General features: G+C 45.6%; 1 protein-coding gene across 1 annotated transcript in view; it reads right to left on the minus strand.

The window, feature by feature from the left end:
• LOC311228754 (non-structural maintenance of chromosomes element 4 homolog A-like) overlaps nucleotides 1-22,476 on the minus strand; it is a 141,318-nt gene that overhangs the window by 15,371 nt on the left and 103,471 nt on the right. The window contains exons 7-8 of the mRNA XM_084314696.1: nucleotides 8,041-8,143; nucleotides 5,822-5,912 (exon numbers count right to left, since the gene is read on the minus strand). Of these exons, the coding sequence (XP_084170822.1) occupies nucleotides 5,822-5,912; nucleotides 8,041-8,143 (194 nt within the window). The remainder of the gene's footprint in view (nucleotides 1-5,821; nucleotides 5,913-8,040; nucleotides 8,144-22,476) is intronic.

Below are 22,476 nucleotides of genomic sequence, written 5' to 3' on the forward strand. Positions count from 1 at the left end.
GACCCACCAGTTGAGAAACACTTCTCTAAAGGATTGATTAATGAGTTATTTCTAGGGATGACGGCCGATATTGGCATTAAAATGTAATATCGGAAATTATCTGTGTCCGTTTTCAAAAAAAGAAAAAGAAAACTTGTTCTTTTTTTTTTACATTTATTTACCCAGGCAAGCAAGTAAGAACACATTTTTATTTTATTTCTTGTCAAAAGTATGCATAATGTTGTGTTAATTCCACGACAAGAGATATGTAATGTTAATTACCTGAAAAAAAGCCAACATCGAACATCCCTAGTTATTTACGCTAAATAGTATTTATCTTTATTTTTATCAGGAAGTCCCATAGAGATATGGGAGAGAGACCTGGCCAAGATAACAGCAATAAAATGTGTGATACATCACACAAGAACACAATAAAAGTGCATGTATACAATATACAATACATCACATAAAACAGAATAGCCTACATGATAGTAAAAGTGTATGACTGAGGGTAATACAGTCATTTTGCAGTGGGGACCCGAGTAGAGTAGCATGATATAGTTCTGTGCATTAGGAGCACCAACACCCAACTCTGATCCACACTTTAGACTCTGATCCACTGTAGACTTTAGACTCTGATCCACACTTTAGACTCTGATCCGCTCTGTAGACTAAAGTCTACAGTAGAGTTGTTCCGATACCGATACTGGTATCGGAAAAGCCGCCGATATTGGCTAAAATGCTGGTATCGGTATCGGCGAGTACCCTCTAATGCTGCGCTCCGATACCATATGACGTAATTTATCAACAACACTGTGGTCTGTTGAGTAAGCATTATAAAACAAACGTGTGCTTAATCGATTAAAGTGTCAATGCCATTTGTCATTTTAACAGCAGATACTTTCTTAAATGTCATCGTCCCGACAGAGCGGTGTTGACGGCGAGCTCATGGGTTCGCTTGGTGGCTGGTGTTATTAGCATTGAACGGCTAACCGAAAGCTAGCTTTAACATTACCTTGGCTAAAGTTGGGGCTATTCATATAATCCAGCAATAATGGCTGCAGACCTGCAAGCAAAGTACAGCAAGTTGGCAAAGGAGTATTCCAAGTTAAATCACAATGTCACCAGTAACGTTACAGTCTTCTATGGTCTTCCCATATACCGGTAGCTCATGCTAGCTAACGGTAACGTTGTCATTGCACAATTGCACGTCGCGTACACAATTAATGACATGTTGCGGACAGCCATATCGGCGACAATGTTTAGCTTTTAGTGCCAAATGATAAGAGTCTGAGGCGGAGTCTCAAAAGAGAATGTTGAATATTTATTGTGCAAAAATCAAAACAGATCCGACTGCTACTGAACGGAGCCTTGTAGACAGACTGAGTAGGGTATATCTGCAGAGCCAGTGGGTAGCGAGTGCAGCAACGTATAATGTCCGTGTGGATCATTGGAGTAGGGTATATCTGCAGTGCTGAAGCCCCATACTCATTGATTAATGATACTAATACAAATCTATACAATCACCTGTTGTTGAATAAATACCATTACTTTCTAGTTATGACTAAAAAACAGTATATATAAAACAGTATTTGTTAAAAAAAAAAAAATTATATTTATAAAAAATTTATATAATATCGTTTTTTTTTTTTTATGTATGCACTGGTATCGGATAAGTATCGGTATCGGCCGATACCCAAAGCTTAGGTATCGGAATCGGATCGGAAATGAAAAAATGGTATCGGAACATCTCTAGTCTACAGTAGACTCTGAGCCACTCTGTAGACTTTAGACTCTGATCCACACTTTAGACTTTAGACTCTGATCCACACTTTAGACTTTAGACTCTGATCCACACTTTAGACTCTGATCCACACTTTAGATTTTAGACTCTGATCCACACTTTAGACCATAGGTGTCAAACTCACGGCCTGCGGGCCAAATCCGGCCCGCCACGTCATTTGATGTGGCCCCCCAAGAGCTCAGGTATAAAAAAAATAAAAAATAAAAATAATAATTTTACATTAATATTGGGTTAAAAAATAGCAGTGTTAAAATAATTGTGGGTTAATGCGTTAATAAAGCTTTAACTTTGACAGCCTTAGTTATTACACATTCTTACACATACATGTATGTTGAACATCTGAGGTAACAAAGGAAAAAAGCCAAAAGCACTTACTCCTCAGACATTCTTTGACAATTTTACAGCCCAAAATACAAAAAATATCCAGGCGGAATAGGTAACAAAGGGTTGAAGAAATATTGCCTGAACTGTCGGATGCAAACTGGCTGTGTGACATAACCGAGCATCTCGCTCAATTGAATAAGAAGCTGTAGGGACGCAAACAAGTCCCACCCAAAACTTGACCAATATAGTTGTGAACTGAGACAACCCTTATTTTGTTATTTTTGAGTACAGTTACAGTTGTGTGTTCATGCAGACACATAATAGCAATTTCATTACGAATTGAAAATGGGGGACACTCTGTAGACTTTAGACTCTGATCCACCCTGTAGACTTTAGACTCTGATCCACTCTGTAGACTTTAGACTCTGATCCACTCTGTAGACTTTAGACTCTGATCCACTCTGTAGACTTTAGACTCTGATCCACTCTGTATACTTTAGACTCTGATCCACACTGTAGACCAGGGGTCTCAAACTCACGGCCCGCGGGCCAATTGCGGCCCACTGGATGATATTTTGCGGCCCCCCAGATGATTTCCACAAAAAAAATTTAAAATCAGTAATGTCATCACAAACACTGGCATTTAAAGGGTACAAATAAAACAATTCCTGCACCATAATGCAGGAAATGAAGTCTTTGTAACACAATCTCCTGGTGGGGGACCCCCCGCTTAAAAAGTGGCCTGACTGGGGCTATATTTCTAACTATATTTCCTGGCCTGAATGATTTCCCCAGTCTGGCCCTGGTTAAAAGCCTCCAATGTTTATTAGTGTGTGTGCGTTTGAACGTTTGCATGTTTCAACCATACATTTCCCAAAAAAAAAATGTAAATACTTGAAACCCCTCTTTCGTGTGGAATATTTGATGCGGCCCAGCCTCACCCAGACTCTACCTCCGGCGGCCCCCAGGTAAATTGAGTTTGAGACCCCTGCTGTAGACTTTAGACTCTGATCCACACTGTAGAGTTTAGACTCTGATCCACACTTTAAACTCTGATCCACACTTTAGACTTTAGACTTTGATCCACTCTGTAGACTTTAGACTCTGATTTACACTGTAGAGTTTAGACTCTCCAGTGGGTCTTGGACTTCCTGACGGGCAGACCCCAGGTGGTGAGAGCAGGCAACTGCACCTCCTCATCCATCACCCTCAACATAGGAGCCCCCCAGGGCTGTGTTCTGAGTCCCCTCCTCTACTCCATGTACACACATGACTGTGTGGCTCAGCGGAATAACAACACAATCATCAAATTTGCTGACAACACAGTAGTGGTGGGCCTGATCTCTGAAAACGACGAGAGGGCCTACCTGGAAGAGGTCAAGGTCCTGGCGGGATGGTGCCAGGAGAACAGCCTCTCCCTGAACGTCAGCAAAACAAAGGAGATGATTGTGGACTTTAGGAGGTCGGGGGTCAGGGACTACAGCCCCCTCAGCATCGACGGGGCACCGGTTGAGAGAGTGAACAGTTTTAAGTACCTCGGAGCCCACATATCCAAGGACTTGACATGGACCACACACATTGACAGTGTTGTGAAGAAGGCACGACAACACCTCTACTTCCTCAGGCGCCTAAGGAAGTTCCAAGTCAGTCAGAAGATCCTTAAGAACTTCTACTCATGTACAATAGAGAGCATCCTGACTGGCAATATCACCTCCTGGTTTTGGAATAGCACCGCACAAGACCGAAGCAGACTACAAAGAGTGACACGTTCAGCCGAACGCACAATTGGAGGGGGGCTTCCCACCCTCCAGAACATTTACAACAAGCGGTGCAGGGGTAAGGCTAAGAGAATCATCAAGGACTCCAGCCACCCGAACAACTGCCTCTTTGAACTGCTGCGGTCAGGCAAGCGATACCGGAGTCTCATGGCAAGCACAGAAAGACTCAGAAGAAGCTTCTATCCCCAGGCCATCAGGCTGCTCAATGAATAAACACTATGCAACAACCATCAAATGCACACACACATCCACACGCACACACTCACTTTAAACAAACAACACACTGCAGCACCCACTCTCCACACTTTAGAACACCTAAACACACTTTATATTTATTGGTAAAGGATTTGCACTACAACCCGTACACCTTACTGTAAATTGTACCTAAATTGTACCTCATCCCATTTCTGCTTTGCACTATATAGTATTGTATATTAGTACATTGCATAGTATATTGTATATTGTATGGTAACTCAGTTACTTCTATTCTGCATCGAACATTGTACATATGTATATACTGAACACTGACTTCTATTTTTACTTCTATTTTTACATGCTATACTATTTTATTTCATACTTATCTTGTCTAGCACAGTCTCTGGAGCGTAACAGTAAGAAGCATTTTGTATAAAAGTATTCTGTACTTCTGTATGACAACTATTAAAGAAACTTGAGAAACTTGATCCACTGTAGAGTTTAGACTCTGATCCACACTTTAGACTTTAGACTCTGATCCACTCTGTAGACTTTAAACTCTGAGCCACACTTTAGACTTTAGACTCTGATCCACTCTGTAGACTTTAGACTCTGATCCACTCTGTAGACTTTAAACTCTGAGCCACTCTGTAGACTTTAGACTCTGATCCACACTTTAGACTCTGATCCACTCTGTAGACTTTAGACTCTGATCCACTCTGTAGACTTTAGACTCTGATCCACTCTTTAGACTTTAGACTCTGATCCACTCTGTAGACTTTAGACTCCGATCCACTCTGTAGACTTTAGACTCTGATCCACTCTGTAGACTCTGATCCACTCTGTAGACTTTAGACTCTGATCCACTCTGTAGACTTTAGACTCTGATCCACTCTGTAGACTTTAGACTCTGATCCACTCTGTAGACTTTAGACTCTGATCCACTCTGTAGACTTTAGACTCTGATCCACTCTGTAGACTTTAGACTGATCCACACTTTAGACGTTAGACTCTGATCCACACTTTAGACTCTGATCCACACTGTAGACTTTAGACTCTGATCCACTCTGTAGACTTTAGACTCTGATCCACTCTGTAGACTTTAGACTCTGATCCACTCTGTAGACTTTAGACTCTGATCCACTCTGTAGACTTTAGACTCCGATCCACTCTGTAGACTTTAAACTCTGATCCACACTGTAGACTTTAGACTCTGATCCACTCTGTAGACTTTAGACTCTGATCCACACTGTAGACTTTAGACTCTGAGCCACTCTGTAGACTTTAGACTCTGATCCACTCTGTAGACTTTAGACTCTGATCCACTCTGTAGACTTTAGACTCTGATCCACTCTGTAGACTTTAGACTCTGATCCACTCTGTAGACTTTAGACTCTGATCCTCTCTGTAGACTGTAGACTTTAGACTCTGATCCACTCTGTAGACTTTAGACTCTGATCCACTCTGTAGACTTTAGACTCTGATCCACTCTGTAGACTTTAGACTCTGAGCCACTCTGTAGACTTTAGATTCTGATCCACTCTGTAGACTTGACTCTGATCCACTCTGTAGACGTTAGACTCTGATCCACTCTGTAGACTTTAGACTCTGATCCACACTTTAGACTTTAGACTCTAATCCACTCTGTAGACTTTAGACTCTGATCCACTCTGTAGACTTTAGACTCTGATCCACTCTGTAGACTTTAGACTCTAATCCACTCTGTAGAGGTCAGACTCACGATCCTCTGCATGGTACCCCCTCAGGTATGCCAGGATCCGCTCCACCTCCTTCTCCGTGGCCTCCTGGTGGGACTCCTCCATCTTCTTCAACTGAAAACACAAAACATTCAGAAGACTGCAGCACTCTGTGTACTACGGCTGCAGCACGATTCTTGCTAAAAATGTGAATCACGATTTCTCTCTAAGAATTGAGATCACGATTCTCATTTTTCGTCATCATTTAAAAAAGGATTTTTTTTTATAAAGTAAAAAAAAATCTATTAAAAAATCGTCATCATTTAGAAATTAGATCGCATAGGTCTATGAATCGAGATCGTGATTTTTTTTCTAATTAATTAATTAGAAATCCACAGTATAATAAGTTAGTTTATACAACAGGTTAGGGCTGACTACTATTAGTCGAATGCAAAAAAAAAAGAAATTAAAAAAAATATATACTTTTTTTTATCATTCTTTCCAAAAGCAAAGAGGCCTAGAAGCGTGGCTAACGCTAATGGCACGCATACCAGAGGCTAACTTCCTAAGAAAACAGGCACAGAGGCACTGAAAGAGGATTTCACCCGTCTAATGAACACACTAGACTAGACAAATATCAACATGTATCCATCAGTGGACCAATTGCATGCTTCCACAGAGGACAAGAAGCCTTCAGTAGACTCCTTCAGACAAAAAAATATATATAACTTTTTTTATTTTTTATTTAATTTTTTTATAGTCGACTATTGGCTAATTTTGGCGACTACAAATCGACTATACAAATCCTTAGTCTGGGACACCCCTACAACAGGTAGGTCCGATCACGCATTGTGATTGGTCGAGAGTGTTCTAAACCGTGAGTATATTCATGATACACTCACGGTTAAATCACCATGAATATACCACTGCGCTGGCTTTAGAATGTTGTAGAAAAAGGAAACTGTCGACCTGACGGTCCTACTGCGAGGACAACGTTACATTTGATTTAACGTACCTGTAGGAGCTATTTGAATCTCAAACAAGCTTCTTGTTAAATGAGACGGTCTGGTCCCAGGAGGAGACCCGCGTCACGGCATGCATTATGCCCATATATGGACCAAGAGCGGTTAAACATGTCTGTTAGTCATCTGAATCAGACGGATAAAAGCGATGGTTTTGTCCAGATTATTTGATTATTGACACTTCCACTAAATATATTAATCTAGCTACTAACTGGGGAGACTGATCAATTACGGATAAAGGAATATAGCGGGACGATCGATTACGATAGTTAACTTTAGTAATTAATTCTTGATGAGTTGAAAATGGAGGACACTTATGTAAACAAACCTCACATTATTAAACTGGGCATGCGCCAACCAAAGTCCTGTCGCAGCCGCCCAATCTCCGAAAACGTTGGGAGCAAATTTCCAAACAAGCGTTATTTGAACGAACTGACTAGATATTTGGAATCTAAATGGGTACATTCTGGGCGGCTAAGTGGCGCAGTGGGCAAGGCGCTCGCCACTAATGCAGGAGATGCTGAGTTCGAGCCCAGCTCTCGGCATTGCTACCAGCTTGGCTGGTCGTTCATACTAACGCAATTGGCAAGTGTTAGGGGTGGGAAGCTGGTGGGTGGGGATCGGACGTTGTGGACAGCGACTCCTACAGGTCGGTTGGTGCGCCTGCGCAGCAGAATCAGGAAGCAGCGGGGGCGGCGTGTCCCTCCCACGCAGGAGAGAGATTGCGCTGTTCAGGTGAAAAGAACACGTGATGCAAGGGGACACGTGATGCAAGGCTTCGTCCACATTGCAGCCGGCTTGTGGGAGGCATGGCCTAACAGCGTTCGAGACAGGGGAGGGTAGAATTGGACGATACGAAATTGGGATGGGAGAAAAAATTGAAAATGGGAGAAAAAGTAGACGAAAAAAATAAATGGATACATTCTCGCTTGATTTGTATAATAATAATAAAAATAATGGTCCTAGGTCATACATTAAAACAGGTCATACATGTTCCACCTTGGTAAATAGGTGGTCGGACCTACCTGTTGTATAAATTAGAATAATACGTCATTCGTTTGCGTTGCCAAGCTGGTCGATAGCCTACTCCATTTGAAATTCCATAGGAACGATACATCTTTAGGAACTATTTTTCTACGCCAAGTTCACTGAAATCAATATAAAAGACCCTACGAAACTTGAACAGGTCTGTTCTAACTACTTTCCTCTGGGAGATGTGACTGGGACTACTAGACTCCTACCTGGGTGGGCATGACCCGCTTGGCCTCCTTGGTCGGTGCCCTTCTTTCCTTTCGCTCCGCACGCTGCTTTGGAGGGGGGGGCTCGGCCAGGAAGGAGCCCATCCTGATCAACAACAAAACCAACCAGATACAGGATTACATTACATTTAGCCGACGGCCGACGCCGTTTACCAAAGCCACTTACAGATTACATTGAAGGAATTACAAAGGAAATGCAAAGCTTTTCCAACTTTGAGCCCAGCCGTCTCTAAGAAGAAGCAATCAAAGCATTCGCAGTGGACCACGGGGAAGTGGTTATTTAATGAACAGGGAGCGCTTCCTAGCGAGGAAATACAGACCCGTATTTGACAGGGGTTCAGCGCACACCGGTTCCTTCCGTCAAGCCAATCCTCTGGTGCAGCGTCTTGCTCAGATGGGTCTCACACCTCTGGGCTGCGGAGATGGACTTGTGTGGGGCGTTCACTCGCATGGCCGCCAGGCTCCAACACATCGCCCGCTGAATGTGTACTTTTATTTGAGTGCATTCAACAACTATACTGAAGTCATTTGAATTAAAGCCATGTGGTATTTATTTGACCATCTAATTATAGGTATATTCACATAGTATGTTCGAATCTTGATTAGTTTGACTTATAGTTTGTAAAATACGCTCTTCAGAACCTTCATAGGCCACGCTGGCTCAGAATACAGGTCACTCCAGTGCTTACCAACAGTGCAAATGTAAACAGACATTGTTGCGTCATGTCAGACCTTGTATCAAAGACAATACATTTCACAGTGAATACATTCCTAATGCAACACAACCAGCAGGGAGCCGTGCTAGAATCACGGATCCCTATTTTAAAATCCCTTTTTCTTTCCAGGGCAGTGTTCCACTAAGTGCTTCTACCTTTCCTTAAAGGAGGAGTCTGTGTTCTCCCTCCTCCTCTCCTCTCCCTCCTCCTCTCCTCTCCCTCCTCCTCCTCCTCCTCTCCTCTCCCTCCTCCTCCTCCTCCTCCTCCTCTCCTCTCCTCTCCCTCCTCCTCTGAGCAGTTGTCAGTGTGGGTCTTTTCCAAAGAAGCGTCTGCAACTCCCATCAACACAAGCAGCTATCTTTTCCCTGCTGCAGGAGTTTATTCACCAGCAAGAGTTTTCACACCTCTGGTTGACTGGAGCAGGAACGAACAAACGAACGCGTTGCAAAAATATATTATAATATATGTATATATTCATGTAACTGAGGGGTACAATTCCCTGACTGTATTACTAGATATGATACTTACTACCACTACCTTTGTACTTAATATTCGGCCACCCAGTACACGGCATAAATATATTATGATGAACACTGTCACGTAGATGAAACGGATCCAACACAAATGTACGAATTAGAAATAGGTCTTTATTTCTACACAGCGATGGTGTGTAGAGCAAGCACTTAATCAAATCAATCACATTTATGAATGGAAATTAGTATGCACTTTTATGGCAAGAGTATTCGTCGGTATATCAATAGAGAATGTCCAATCTCTGAAGGCGCAGGTGGTACATATACGACCTGGAATAGTTTAAGGAATAACAGCAATGATACTTTAATGATTATATACTGGATACACTAGGGGGGGTTAATCCGGTCGCTTGTAAGCCGACAGGAGTAGGAGGGGGGGGGGGGTAGAATCCGGCTGCCTCATCCGGCCAAGGGTATCCCAGGTGAACCCACTGTAGTGCCGTTCAATGCGCCGGCGATCCTTGGACCACAGATGAAAGCAGGTGGACTCTTTGTGGGCCGGCGTCATCCGGTCCACGGAGGAGAGACGTGAAGCGACCTCGTCTTGCAGAGCGTCTCCTCACCTTGCGTCCTCTCCAGGGGGGGGGTTCCAACACACGGCAGTGTCGGGGGTCTTTATCCATGGAATAATCAATGTATACAAAGCATAATCCGTGCCTGGGAAGGCGGGCTGTCGTCGGTAGAATAATCCGGTATACAGGTCCACTCGCTCGTCGGCTCTGGGGCTCCTCGGGTGCAGCTTCACGTGGGGTCAACCACCCTGGATAAGCAGCCAGTTCTCTGCCCGAAACGATGGGGTACTGACTACGGTAGTATTCTCACCGCACGAAGCACTATATATTAACAGACTATTATTAGCTTAATAGACTACGTCCAACTCGACGATATAGTGCCAAATATGACTATTCAAATATTAATATACACGATGTCTCAATACCGATGGTAGGCGAACTTGGCCTTACTCCCACACGTGGCGTCGCGGGGAGGCTTTACGTCTGTGACTCTATTGGAGGGTAAGAAACTGGACTGAAAAGGAAGTCCTACTTTAGTAGCGCAGTATATATACGCACTATGAACAAATAGTCCCATTAGTGGTGCGGTAGTCAGATTCCTACGCGGAACTAGGACTTGTTCGTACATGTGGAGCGGTACGTTTGAACTGGGTCTGAGGGGTATGGCAGCCTGGCACCAAGGTCTCGACCAATAGTAGAATGGAGACTATTATGGGATGTTCAGTAGGCTAGAATGGATATTCAATGCATATTGTACAAGGAATATACAAGGGATATCAGGGAATATTAGAGAATATACAAATACAATTAAATATATATATATAAATAAATATATATATTCGGTTTAATCTGGCCCTTCACAACAGCCACCCCCTGATTGGTCCCAGACCTAATCAGTTAAACAGAGACAGATTAATCGCGTTGTCTATTTACACATAAGGGTTTGCTGTAGGGGTCAGTCAACTTCACAAAGTCATAGGGTTATAGGGTCATGGTCATCATCGATTGTGTCTGGGAGTCGAGGCAGTTCTATGAGCCTCGCCACGGGACGGGTGTAAGTGCGACCCTGGACGAGCACTTCAGCTGCTCGGACCTTGCCGTCGGCACCGGTGATCACTTTGCTTACGCGGCCGGCCGGCCACATAGCTCTGGGCAGTGATTGATCAATAATCATGACGACTGTTCCTTCTGTCAAATTGTCTCTCTCCTTTACCCACTTCTGGCGGGTCTGTAGAGACGGTAGGTAGTGCAGTAGGAAACTGCTCCAAAACTTGTCGGCTAATACTTGGCTGTACCTCCACATTCGTCGGCCGTTCGCTTCTTCAGGCCGGTACATTGTCTGGGGTAATGCAGGATCTAGCCGCCCCATCAGGAGTGTGTTGGGGGTAACTGGGTCGATATCCGCCACATCACTGGAGATATATCCGAGGGGCTTCGAGTTAAGTACTCCCTCAATCTCCGTGAGGACTCTTTCTGCTCCTGCGTGATGTACATCCTCATCGTATTTCTTTATAATCAGCTCTGTGACCTTGTGTCGGCTGTTCAATACGATCGGGTATTTAATGTCATCCGGTAGATTGGGGGCTCTGCGTAGGCGACCACCCACTCTGATGAGGGTATGAGCGTCGCTCTCGGGGGCCAGATGAATTAATCTGCTGTCGGATGGGACGGGCTTTCCTCCCTGTAGACAGGCCAATTCATCGGGGAACGAGTCTCTCTGGGCTCGCTGCAGTAGAAGCAATTCTGCTTCCTCGTAGTTAGCTGCTGACATATCAGCGGGGGACTTGCACTCCGGGTGGTACCGCAGGAATGTTCTTTGTTGTGCACTCTCTATGGACGTGCAATCGTCTATGTTAGGGTCGGTGGAGGCTACGGTGCTCAATCCACAGAACACAGACTTCTTATTTTCCACCTCCTCTGGACTTGCTTCCCTCGGGATAGGCATGGGCCACTGTCCTTCCGGGAGTCTTAGGAATGCGGGGCCGTCACTGTAGACATTGCGACGGGTGAGGTCATCCAGGGGCATCCCCCGGGTGATGACGTCAGCTGGGTTCTGTTTTGTATCAACGTAGCGCCACTCTGTTTCTCCGGTTAACTCTTCGGTTAAGTCTTGAATCTCGGTGACTCTGACTCCCACGAAGACTTTGTACTTGCATGAGTCCGATTTGATCCAGGCGAGTACCGTCGTGGAATCTGACCACAGGATTGTTCTAGACACCGGTATGGTGAGCTCACGTTGGATGAGCGTGGCTAGGTGCGCTCCGGCTAGGGCTGTGCAGAGCTCTAGACGTGGGATAGATTGTTGCTTGCGTGGGGCTATTCTCGAGCGGGCGAGGACAAATGCTGTGTAGATCTCTCCCCCCTTCTCTTGGGCCCGCAAGTAGGCTACTGATCCGTATGCGACCTCTGAGGCGTCACTGAAGACGTGTAAGTCCATTTTACATGTCCCTGGCCTCACCGTGGGTGGGAAGTAGCTTCGGCGCATATTAACGCCTGGGAGTGAGTGGAGCTCCATCTCCCACTCTCTCCAGGTGGATGCAAGGTGTGCGGGAATGGGGTCGTCCCAGCCCTGGTCCTTGTCCCACAATGCTCGTACAATCATTTTTGCCCTGGTGGTGTACGGTAGAATACATCCTAGCGGGTCATATTGTCGGGCGAGTGTTGTGTACACACTCCGTCTGGTGGTCGGCGCCGCCGCCGGCCTTCCCTGCTCCGTAGTCAGGGGCTTGTGTCTGTAGTGAAGCGAATCTGTTTTGAATCGCCACACCAATCCCAGGGTCATCTCCTGGGCTTCTCCCGGGATTGTAGCCATCCAGGTCTCGCTGCTGGCTGCCTTGTCCTCTGAGGAGAGGCTGCGCAGTACTTGCGGATCGCTGCTGGCCCACTGCCTGAGATCAAAGCCGCCTTTGATCAATGAGGCGCGGAGTTTAATCAGGAGAGCCTCGGCTTCTTCCTGGGTTGAAAGGCTTTGTAGACAGTTGTCTACGTAGAAGCTGTTCTTTACGCTGTGTCGGACCTCTTCGTCCGCTGCTGGGTCCTCTGCTACATGTTTCTGTAGTGCAAATGTAGCACAGCAGGGGCTGCACGTCGTTCCGAAGGGGAGGACTTCCCATTGGTAGATGGCTGGGTGCTCATCTCCTGGCTTCTCTCTCCATAGGAACCGTAACAGGGGCTTGTCCGCCTCTACTAATCTCACCTGCAGGAACATTCCTTTAACCCTTAGAAGTCAACGGGGCCTATTGCTCCCGTGGGCGGAGAACAAAAGAATTAGAATCTCTCACAAATGCTCAGGAAGTCCCGTTTTTCAAAAATCTGTAAAAATAGCACAAAGACAATTTCGAGTGCATAATAGTGTAATCTATATGTATCCTTACTTGCTAAACATAATACGACTTGTAAATATGTTTAATTCTTGCTCAATTGTATAGTTCTAAATATCCCTGTATTCCCCCGAAACTACAACGCGTCACGTACATGCACGCGCGCACACACACACAGCGCATAGGTGTTAATCACTGAGTGATCTAATATGCATATTCTTCAGCGCGAGAGGGGGGGGGGTTGTGTTTCTCACTGTCTGTCGTTGATAATATAATCTGAAGAGGTCCTGCATTATTATTATTATCATTCTCGAGAATACACGCGGACCCGACGGAACGTTAACTTATGAATAAAAAGTAGTCTAACATGCTTTTCATCCTCGCCCGTGTATATACCCACGTCGCGCTAAAACATCAACTACTGTATGAGTAGAGACAGAGTGCTTGTGTGTACGAGTTATGATGAGTTATCTCGCAGTTTTCTAGAGTAGAAAGGTGCGCCCAGTAGAGCACACACACACACACACACAGAAGGAATTTCTTGTACAGCGAGTTGGGCGTTTTATTTATTTTATCACTTGTAGGCTACCATAGCGAAGGCTCATGGCAGCAACGTTAGTGGTTGAAACGTGATTCGAGAGTGATACCAAGTGGAAGGGAATATATCCTGTCATCAGTGCGTATAGCAGGTATCCTCGAAATTCTCCGCTATCTCCTCTGCAGTGCAAGCTCCTGTCTGTCCGCCTGCACTGCTCCAACTGCCTGTGTCTGTCTACTGCTTTGGTCCAATCATATTCAGAGTCCCGTCAGAATCCCGCCCCCCCACCCACAGTCTGCGAATCAGAGGCAGAGTAGGGCGGGTCTTCACGAAATGCGCGTTGTCTCTTTCAACGGGTTGGAGTCAGAGCGAGAGTTGACAGCGCATATACAGGTAGTCTAATCTGCAGGTACTGTAGCGAGTAGCATAGTTTTGCCAGCAGGCAGTTAGTAGAAAAATATGGCATGTTCAAAGATGGCCAGTAAAATAAAAGTCAACAGTGAAAATCGCTGCAATAATAATTCTTTCTTTCTTTCTTTCTTTCTTTCTTTCTTTCTTTCTTTCTTTCTTTCTTTCTTTCTTTCTTTCTTTCTTTCTTTCTTTCTTTCTTTCTTTCTTTCTTTCTTTCTTTCTTTCTTTCTTTCTTTCTTTCTTTCTTTCTTTCTTTCTCTCTCTCTCTCTCTCTCTCATTCTAGAGAAATACAACCACAAATTGTTATTGGTTTGCTTCTTTTTCTTACAGTACTATATATACTGTACTTTACTGTATATACTGTACCATCCACTGTACTGAAACATCTCAATATAAGTAATCATGGTATGCTGCAAAAGGTGATATGGTATGTGATATGGTACAGTACTGTAAATACCATTGATTGATTGATTGATTGATTGAAAAGTTTATTAACAGATTGCAGAATGGGTACAGTACAGTACAGCTCAATACATACAATTGTTAAGGGGATGCAGACCAGAGAAAGACTTTCGACTTGTTTACATCAGGGTCCCCCATTTTCAATTCATCATAACATATATGACATACATGACATACAGATAGACAGTACTGCTACATCTATACATTTATGACATATCAGATTTGCAAATACAGTACTGTTTGTGATACAAAAGTGTCCAGAAAAGGAGTGTATATACATTTGGCATAGAAACTGTACATTGGAGGAGGTTGGTTGGGTGGGGTGGGGTTGGGTGGGTTGGGTGAGGGCTGTACATTGGAGGTGGGGGGGGGGGGGGGGTTGGGAAGGGGACACACACACATTTTACACTGTACATTTGAATATTGACAAAGCCTTACTTGGTCATTTACTGTACAACTAGGTTAGGACATTTGTAGGGGCCAGTTTCGAATTGCAGTCTCACGTAGGTGTTTTTTGAGAGTGTTTTTGAAGGTGGGTAGTGATTCACATTCCTTTACAGCTTTAGGCAGGGCGTTCCACATTGATGTGGCATAATTGCGAAACGTGTTTAGTCCCTTGTTTGATCCGAATCTGGGTTTTACATGATACATCTCTCTCTCTCTATCTCTCTCTCTCTCTCTCTCTCTCTCTCTCTGGCTTTATTGAGGAAGGGCACACCTCTATCAGCTGAGTAACAATGTTCATCAAAGTGTTGAGTGCTACAGTGTAGGTTAGTATATTAGGACAAGTGCATACCTACATGTATGACCTATATCTATCTACTACTTTTGGATATGAGCATTTTTTCAATACCCAACTATGTAGTGGCCGCTTGTCGCTAGGCTAGGCCTCCTGCTGGGTCCATTCACTGGAATAACAAAGGAATGACTGGGCCTTTGCTCCAGGTGTGAAATGGTTCTAGTGACAATGATCACATTGAATTCTGGGAGTGTAGTTCTCTCATCAGATAGCTGAATGAACTTGGATCTAGTTCAAAGTCCTATACTGAAAAGGTGTTAGGATTTTACCAGAATGTTTGATAGGACATTGATTGAAAACTATCGTCTCAAATTTGACAATTGATGGCTTATTTTGAAGGTATGAATCTGTAATTTTATATTATGTAACAAAAAAAAAGGGGGAAATTCTCAGGAGGAGGAGCTATTTAGGTTAGACTTCTAAGGGTTAATGTCCCCGCTGATGGCCACCTTTTCCTGGCGGAAGCGGAGTAGAACGCCGAGTAGGGAGGGGCCGAGTGTGGGATCGGGCAGTAACTCTTTATTCAGATTTTGGGATCCGATCTGGTAGCTGCAGTTAAATACTATGCGGTCTTTACCGTTGTGATGGACCTTGTGGTGAGGCACGTACCACGATTCAGTGGTCTGGTCAGCCTCTTTAATGTCCATCTTTGTGACGTGTCCCGCTGTGATGAGCTTCTCAATCTCAGCGCGGTATACACTCTCTTGGGCGGGGTTCTTGGCTAAGCGCCGCTCCGTGTTCAGCAGGTACCGTTCTGTGGCGTCTGTCTTGGCGTGGAAAGTAGGCATTCCTTCTCGCCGCAGGAGTGGCGTGGCGTATCTCAACACGCCGTTGACCGGGACTCTCTTGGTCCCTGTCTCGAGGAGGTGAATGGCGTAAATGTCATCTTTAGAGCGAATGTCTTTCTTTCCGTTCTTAAAGGGCATTTGTTCCAAGGTCCATAGCCGCTCTACGTGTTGCAGGAGTGCGGTTTCTCCCTCTGTGACTCGGGAGTGGGGACATCTAGTGGCTGTACTTCGGTTGAGAGATTTGGCGAGCGGGCCTTGGAGAGTCCATCCCAAACGGGTCTCGACTGCTGCAGGACAGCCTCGGGGTCCGGTATGAACCCGGTCTATCGGGACAATGAGGTCTGCATGGTCGGAGCCTATCAACAGGGTCGGCATAGCATTGTCTATGAGCGGGATCGGTAACTTGCGCAGATGTGCATATTTCTCCATCAGCTTGGCGACGGGGTATGTGTACCGCGACAGCCCTATTTCTTGGCTGGTGAAAGCGTCTGTAATCTGGTACCGTCGCTCAGGCTGGCCGCTTGCTGCGATAGAGAATGAGACATTCTCGCCCTTTATCGTCTTCAAATCTCGTCTTATTGTCCGAATTGTCATTTGGGTTTCGCTTCCCCGCAGCCCTAGCTGGGCCGCAGCGGAGGCGAGCAGAAGGGTCTTCTCTGACCCGTCATCGAGGACGCCGTAAGTGTCCAGGACTTTATTCTGGTAGCTTAGTGTCACACGCACTACTTTTAGGAGTACTCGGGCTCCACTGCTGCTGGCGGGATCGATGTACATGACGCTTGCTTTGCTGCTGGATGGTGCGGGTGAAGGGCGCCGTCTGTTACTGTCGTGAAGTATGTCCAGATGGGCTCCATCGCACTTGGTGCACCTTTTCTTTAAGCGGCATTCGGCTGCCATGTGTGAGCGCGCACAGCGAAAACAGCGCTTGTTGGACTTTATCCATTGACTTGCTTCCTCCGCGTTCAGCTTGGGGAAGGAGTCACATTGCGCTAGCCAGTGTTCTTTCTCACAGTAGGGGCACACTATCTTCCACTTCTCCGTTCTGGAGGGGGTACTGTGGCTCCTGCTGCTCGGTACTGACTCCGATTGGTGCATCACAGTCACCGATCTTCTTCCATCATTTAGTCGTCTGGTTCCTTCTCTGGAGCCAGGGGTGCTCCATCCGAATGTATCTAGCCGTAGGCTGCTGACTTCTCTCGCTAGGAAGTCTGCTAGATCGAGGAGGTTCGGTTCGGGGCCATTCGGGTCTCGGTGGTCCCTCTGTCGCCTAAAACGCTCCTGTCGAGCGGGCGGCAGCTTCTCCAAGATCCTTTCCACATTTGAGTTGGCGTAAAGTTCATGCCTCCCCTTCTCTCTCTGCGCTCCCAACATCCCTACCAGGGACTGCACTCTGATGGACAGGTCGTCCAGTGCTCGATTGTCTATTGCTGGGGGTAAGCGGTCGATGTGTCGGATCTCCTGGATCACGTAATCCCATATGCGCCCATACCTCTGGTCCAATGCTACCAGCGCTGCTGTGTATGGGGTGGTGGAAGTCGCGTAGGCGAGCGCTATATTATGTGCGCGGGGTACCTTTAAGTGCTTCAGTAGGATGGCGTATTTGTGGCGTTCATCCAATACATCCACCAACATGGTCTCCAGACACATGCGGAGTTCTGTATACTGGGCCCGGTTCTCTTGGGTGAAGTCGGGTACCATAGGCGTGCCAATGTATGACGCTGACTGTGGATACATCGGCGAGCGTTGGGGGAGAGGCCTCCTAGGCGAGTCTCCTCCCGCTCCTTGGTATGGGCTGGTACCGGCAGTGTACCATGGCCCGCTTGTCCAGGTGCTGTTCCTCGGTGCGGGTCGTGCGTCGTGCTCACCCGTGTATAGAGTCGGGGGTCTGTAGCGCAGCTCCGCGGGAGTATAGCCTGGGCTGTACCGGACCTCCTGGTCCGGTAGAGTACTGTGCTGTCGTCGGGCGTGGTTCTCCTCCTCTTCCTCTTCGTCTTCAGTTAGGTCATCCAGTGCTTGTAGTCTCTGGTTTAGCCTCTCCACAGGATATGCTGCTCCTTCCCGGTTGCTAGGTCTCGCTTGGACCGGTGGGGGGAGGTGGTCTGTGGGGGGTATAGACCTCGTCTGTTGGTCAAGTTCAGGGTTGTTTACTCGGCTAGGGGATGCCGCCCTGGAGGTGTGTCTAGACGAGTTCCTGGAGCCTCTGGCGGAGGGAGAGGGTGTTGTCCGTCTGATCAGCTGTTCTATTAGTTGCGCTTGCTGTCTGTCGCGCTCTGCATCCCGTAGAGCACCAGCAGCTGCTCGCTGGCTGTCTGCTCGGTCTCGGGCCACATTCTCTTCTCTCTGAATGCGTCTTAGTTCTAGACGTATATGCTCTTCTTCGCTCCGCTGCTGGATCTGCAGTCGGTCGCGTTCAGCAGCGGCGTTCAGGCTGATGAGGAAGGCCTGCTGTAGGGTCCTCTCTGCCTCGCTGGGAGAAGGCGGTTGTATAGGGGAGCCTTCCCTCGGGGTACTCCTTGCAGAGCCTTGGAGCTCTATCTCCACGGTGCTCTCCCCGTCTTCTTCCGTGCCGAGTTCTCTCTCGGTAGCGTTGTATTCCTCCCGGGACTCATCGGGGACTACTTCTTCAGTACTGGCGGGGTGTGAAGTCATGTCTGGTTCCCACTGGTCCCCACCGTGAACTTGGTCAGTTACATTAGAGCCCGTAGGGGCCTCTATGGTCGGGGTAGTCTGGGCGTTGGGGTTAGACATACTTTTACTTTCTAGTTTTACCGCGTTTACTGTTAGTAGAAGACTAGGTTGTTGACTGACAGCGTAAGCCTCTAAGTATTGAGGGAGCCGTCGTTCGCGCTGCGGGCGTTGGTTAGGAGGATCGTTTCGTGGAGTGTTCATCATAGGCCATTTCAATATTAATAACACTATATTAATATTACACTAATTACCCTCCGGCTCGAAGGACCAATTGTAACTGAGGGGTACAATTCCCTGACTGTATTACTAGATATGATACTTACTACCACTACCTTTGTACTTAATATTCGGCCACCCAGTACACGGCATAAATATATTATGATGAACACTGTCACGTAGATGAAACGGATCCAACACAAATGTACGAATTAGAAATAGGTCTTTATTTCTACACAGCGATGGTGTGTAGAGCAAGCACTTAATCAAATCAATCACATTTATGAATGGAAATTAGTATGCACTTTTATGGCAAGAGTATTCGTCGGTATATCAATAGAGAATGTCCAATCTCTGAAGGCGCAGGTGGTACATATACGACCTGGAATAGTTTAAGGAATAACAGCAATGATACTTTAATGATTATATACTGGATACACTAGGGGGGGTTAATCCGGTCGCTTGTAAGCCGACAGGAGTAGGAGGGGGGGGGGGGGTAGAATCCGGCTGCCTCATCCGGCCAAGGGTATCCCAGGTGAACCCACTGTAGTGCCGTTCAATGCGCCGGCGATCCTTGGACCACAGATGAAAGCAGGTGGACTCTTTGTGGGCCGGCGTCATCCGGTCCACGGAGGAGAGACGTGAAGCGACCTCGTCTTGCAGAGCGTCTCCTCACCTTGCGTCCTCTCCAGGGGGGGGGTTCCAACACACGGCAGTGTCGGGGGTCTTTATCCATGGAATAATCAATGTATACAAAGCATAATCCGTGCCTGGGAAGGCGGGCTGTCGTCGGTAGAATAATCCGGTATACAGGTCCACTCGCTCGTCGGCTCTGGGGCTCCTCGGGTGCAGCTTCACGTGGGGTCAACCACCCTGGATAAGCAGCCAGTTCTCTGCCCGAAACGATGGGGTACTGACTACGGTAGTATTCTCACCGCACGAAGCACTATATATTAACAGACTATTATTAGCTTAATAGACTACGTCCAACTCGACGATATAGTGCCAAATATGACTATTCAAATATTAATATACACGATGTCTCAATACCGATGGTAGGCGAACTTGGCCTTACTCCCACACGTGGCGTCGCGGGGAGGCTTTACGTCTGTGACTCTATTGGAGGGTAAGAAACTGGACTGAAAAGGAAGTCCTACTTTAGTAGCGCAGTATATATACGCACTATGAACAAATAGTCCCATTAGTGGTGCGGTAGTCAGATTCCTACGCGGAACTAGGACTTGTTCGTACATGTGGAGCGGTACGTTTGAACTGGGTCTGAGGGGTATGGCAGCCTGGCACCAAGGTCTCGACCAATAGTAGAATGGAGACTATTATGGGATGTTCAGTAGGCTAGAATGGATATTCAATGCATATTGTACAAGGAATATACAAGGGATATCAGGGAATATTAGAGAATATACAAATACAATTAAATATATATATATAAATAAATATATATATTCGGTTTAATCTGGCCCTTCACAACAATTCATATATATAAATGTAAGGTTTGTTTAAGATTATTTTCTTTATATATACAAACTATATATTTTTTTTATTTTATTTTTTTTTACTTACGTTTATATAGTGACCTCTGTCTTTGCACTTACCTATTATCTATTTATTCATTTGTTTATTTGTCAGACAGGGACAATGCGAAAGAAAACATTGTAGCAGGTTACAATAACAAGATACAGATGCATTGCATGTAGGATTTCCAAATGAGTATTTCCCCCCAAACACCCACCTTTTGTTTAGCAAGGGCCTGCATGAAGTTACCCCATGTATGAATCACTAATCATTCATTAATTAACACCAACACACCAGCCCTCGGTCTATATTATTTACTCATCAGAGTCTTTGGAATACACAAACAGGCGATTAACATGGGAAGTAATTAATCCCACACCCAGTCATATTTACCCAGAAGCCGGGGGGCGTTAGTGGGGGGAGTGTGGATTAGCTTGGAGGAGACGACTCATTAGCAATTTCTCATTAGCCCATGATATATAGATTATCCTGACGACACCTTCAATCCACGTCATCAGCACAACAGAACAAGGACTGAAGCTGGAGGACAATCCAAGGTGTCTTCATAGGCGTCAGCTGATGTAAGGCGCCTTTAATAAACACTGCATCTCAGGAAAAGCCGCAGACCTATTTTTGTCCTTGAGAAGCAGGATTTCTCACTTTCAGAAATACTTGAGTGAAGAAATTAGCAACTCCTCTGCAAGCTTTAAGAGCAAGCGATATCTCAAACGAGGCTTGAGACTTAGCCGCAGCACGCAATACGCTACCACACTCCAAATAGCAAAGTCATTAGACCACATTAGCATTCATGCTTTGCATCGGATATTATGCAACCCCTCTGGAATTCAAATGACACCATTCTTTTTCATGTGCCAGTGTTGCATAATGCATTGAGTAGCAAGTCAAGTGGTCCTGAGGACTGAAGTCCTCTTTTACCTCAGTGTTTTACATAATATGGCTTAACCATTACCTTAGCTTTTGTCCTTAAATGTCCCCCGAGTTTGCTCTGAACAGGGTAAATCCACATTTTGCTATGATGCTCCCCTCTAGCTCATGGAATGAACTCCAACGGTCCTTAAAGCTTGAGATTATCTCCTCTGTTGCAGAGTATAAAACCTTGATTCAACCTTTGTCAATCAAGTTGTACGTGTTTTAATTGATTTGTTATCCTTACTTTTGTCTCACCTTGTTGTCTTATTGTTTTTTTGTAAACATTTTGATTTTATACACTGTGCGATTTTATATGCCTTTTTTATCTCTGTATGTACACTCGACCTGCATGTAAACGAGGGAAACCTCAGTTGGCTTTCTAGTTTAAATAAAGGTTTGAAATTAAATGAAATGAAATTACAGGGCAAAAGAAGATGTATTTAGAAAAGCACAACATTGTATTTATCATGTTATGATTTATCATGTTATACTACATGACAGTCTCTTAGGTTAGTAAGTAAAAACAAGGGGTCAATCACCTCACCATATACTTAGCTTTTTTCATTTACAACCTTTAGCAAATATGCTTTCACAATAATTCCCGACAGCATGGCCCCTATTCTCCTCCCTCCTGAAAAGTCCTCAGATTTTTTTTAGATTTTTATTTTTAAGTTCATTGAACCTGTGGACAGATGTTATTGCATGAGGGAAAAGTCAGTCCAGCACTCCACTCTGCAGGCTTCACCTGGTCTTCGATGCTCCACGTGGTGCTTCAGACACTCCACCTCGTCTTCGATGCTCCACGTGGTGCTTCAGACACTCCACTCTGCAGGCTTCACCTGGTCTTCGATGCTCTACGTGGTGCTTCAGACACTCCACCTCGTCTTCGATGCTCCACGTGGTGCTTCAGACACTCCACTCTGCAGGCTTCACCTAGTCTTCGATGCTCCACGTGGTGCTTCAGGCACTCC

This window comes from Notolepis coatsorum (genome assembly GCF_963971535.1).
Source record: "Notolepis coatsorum genome assembly, chromosome: 5".
NCBI classification, from domain to species: domain Eukaryota; kingdom Metazoa; phylum Chordata; class Actinopteri; order Aulopiformes; family Paralepididae; genus Notolepis; species Notolepis coatsorum.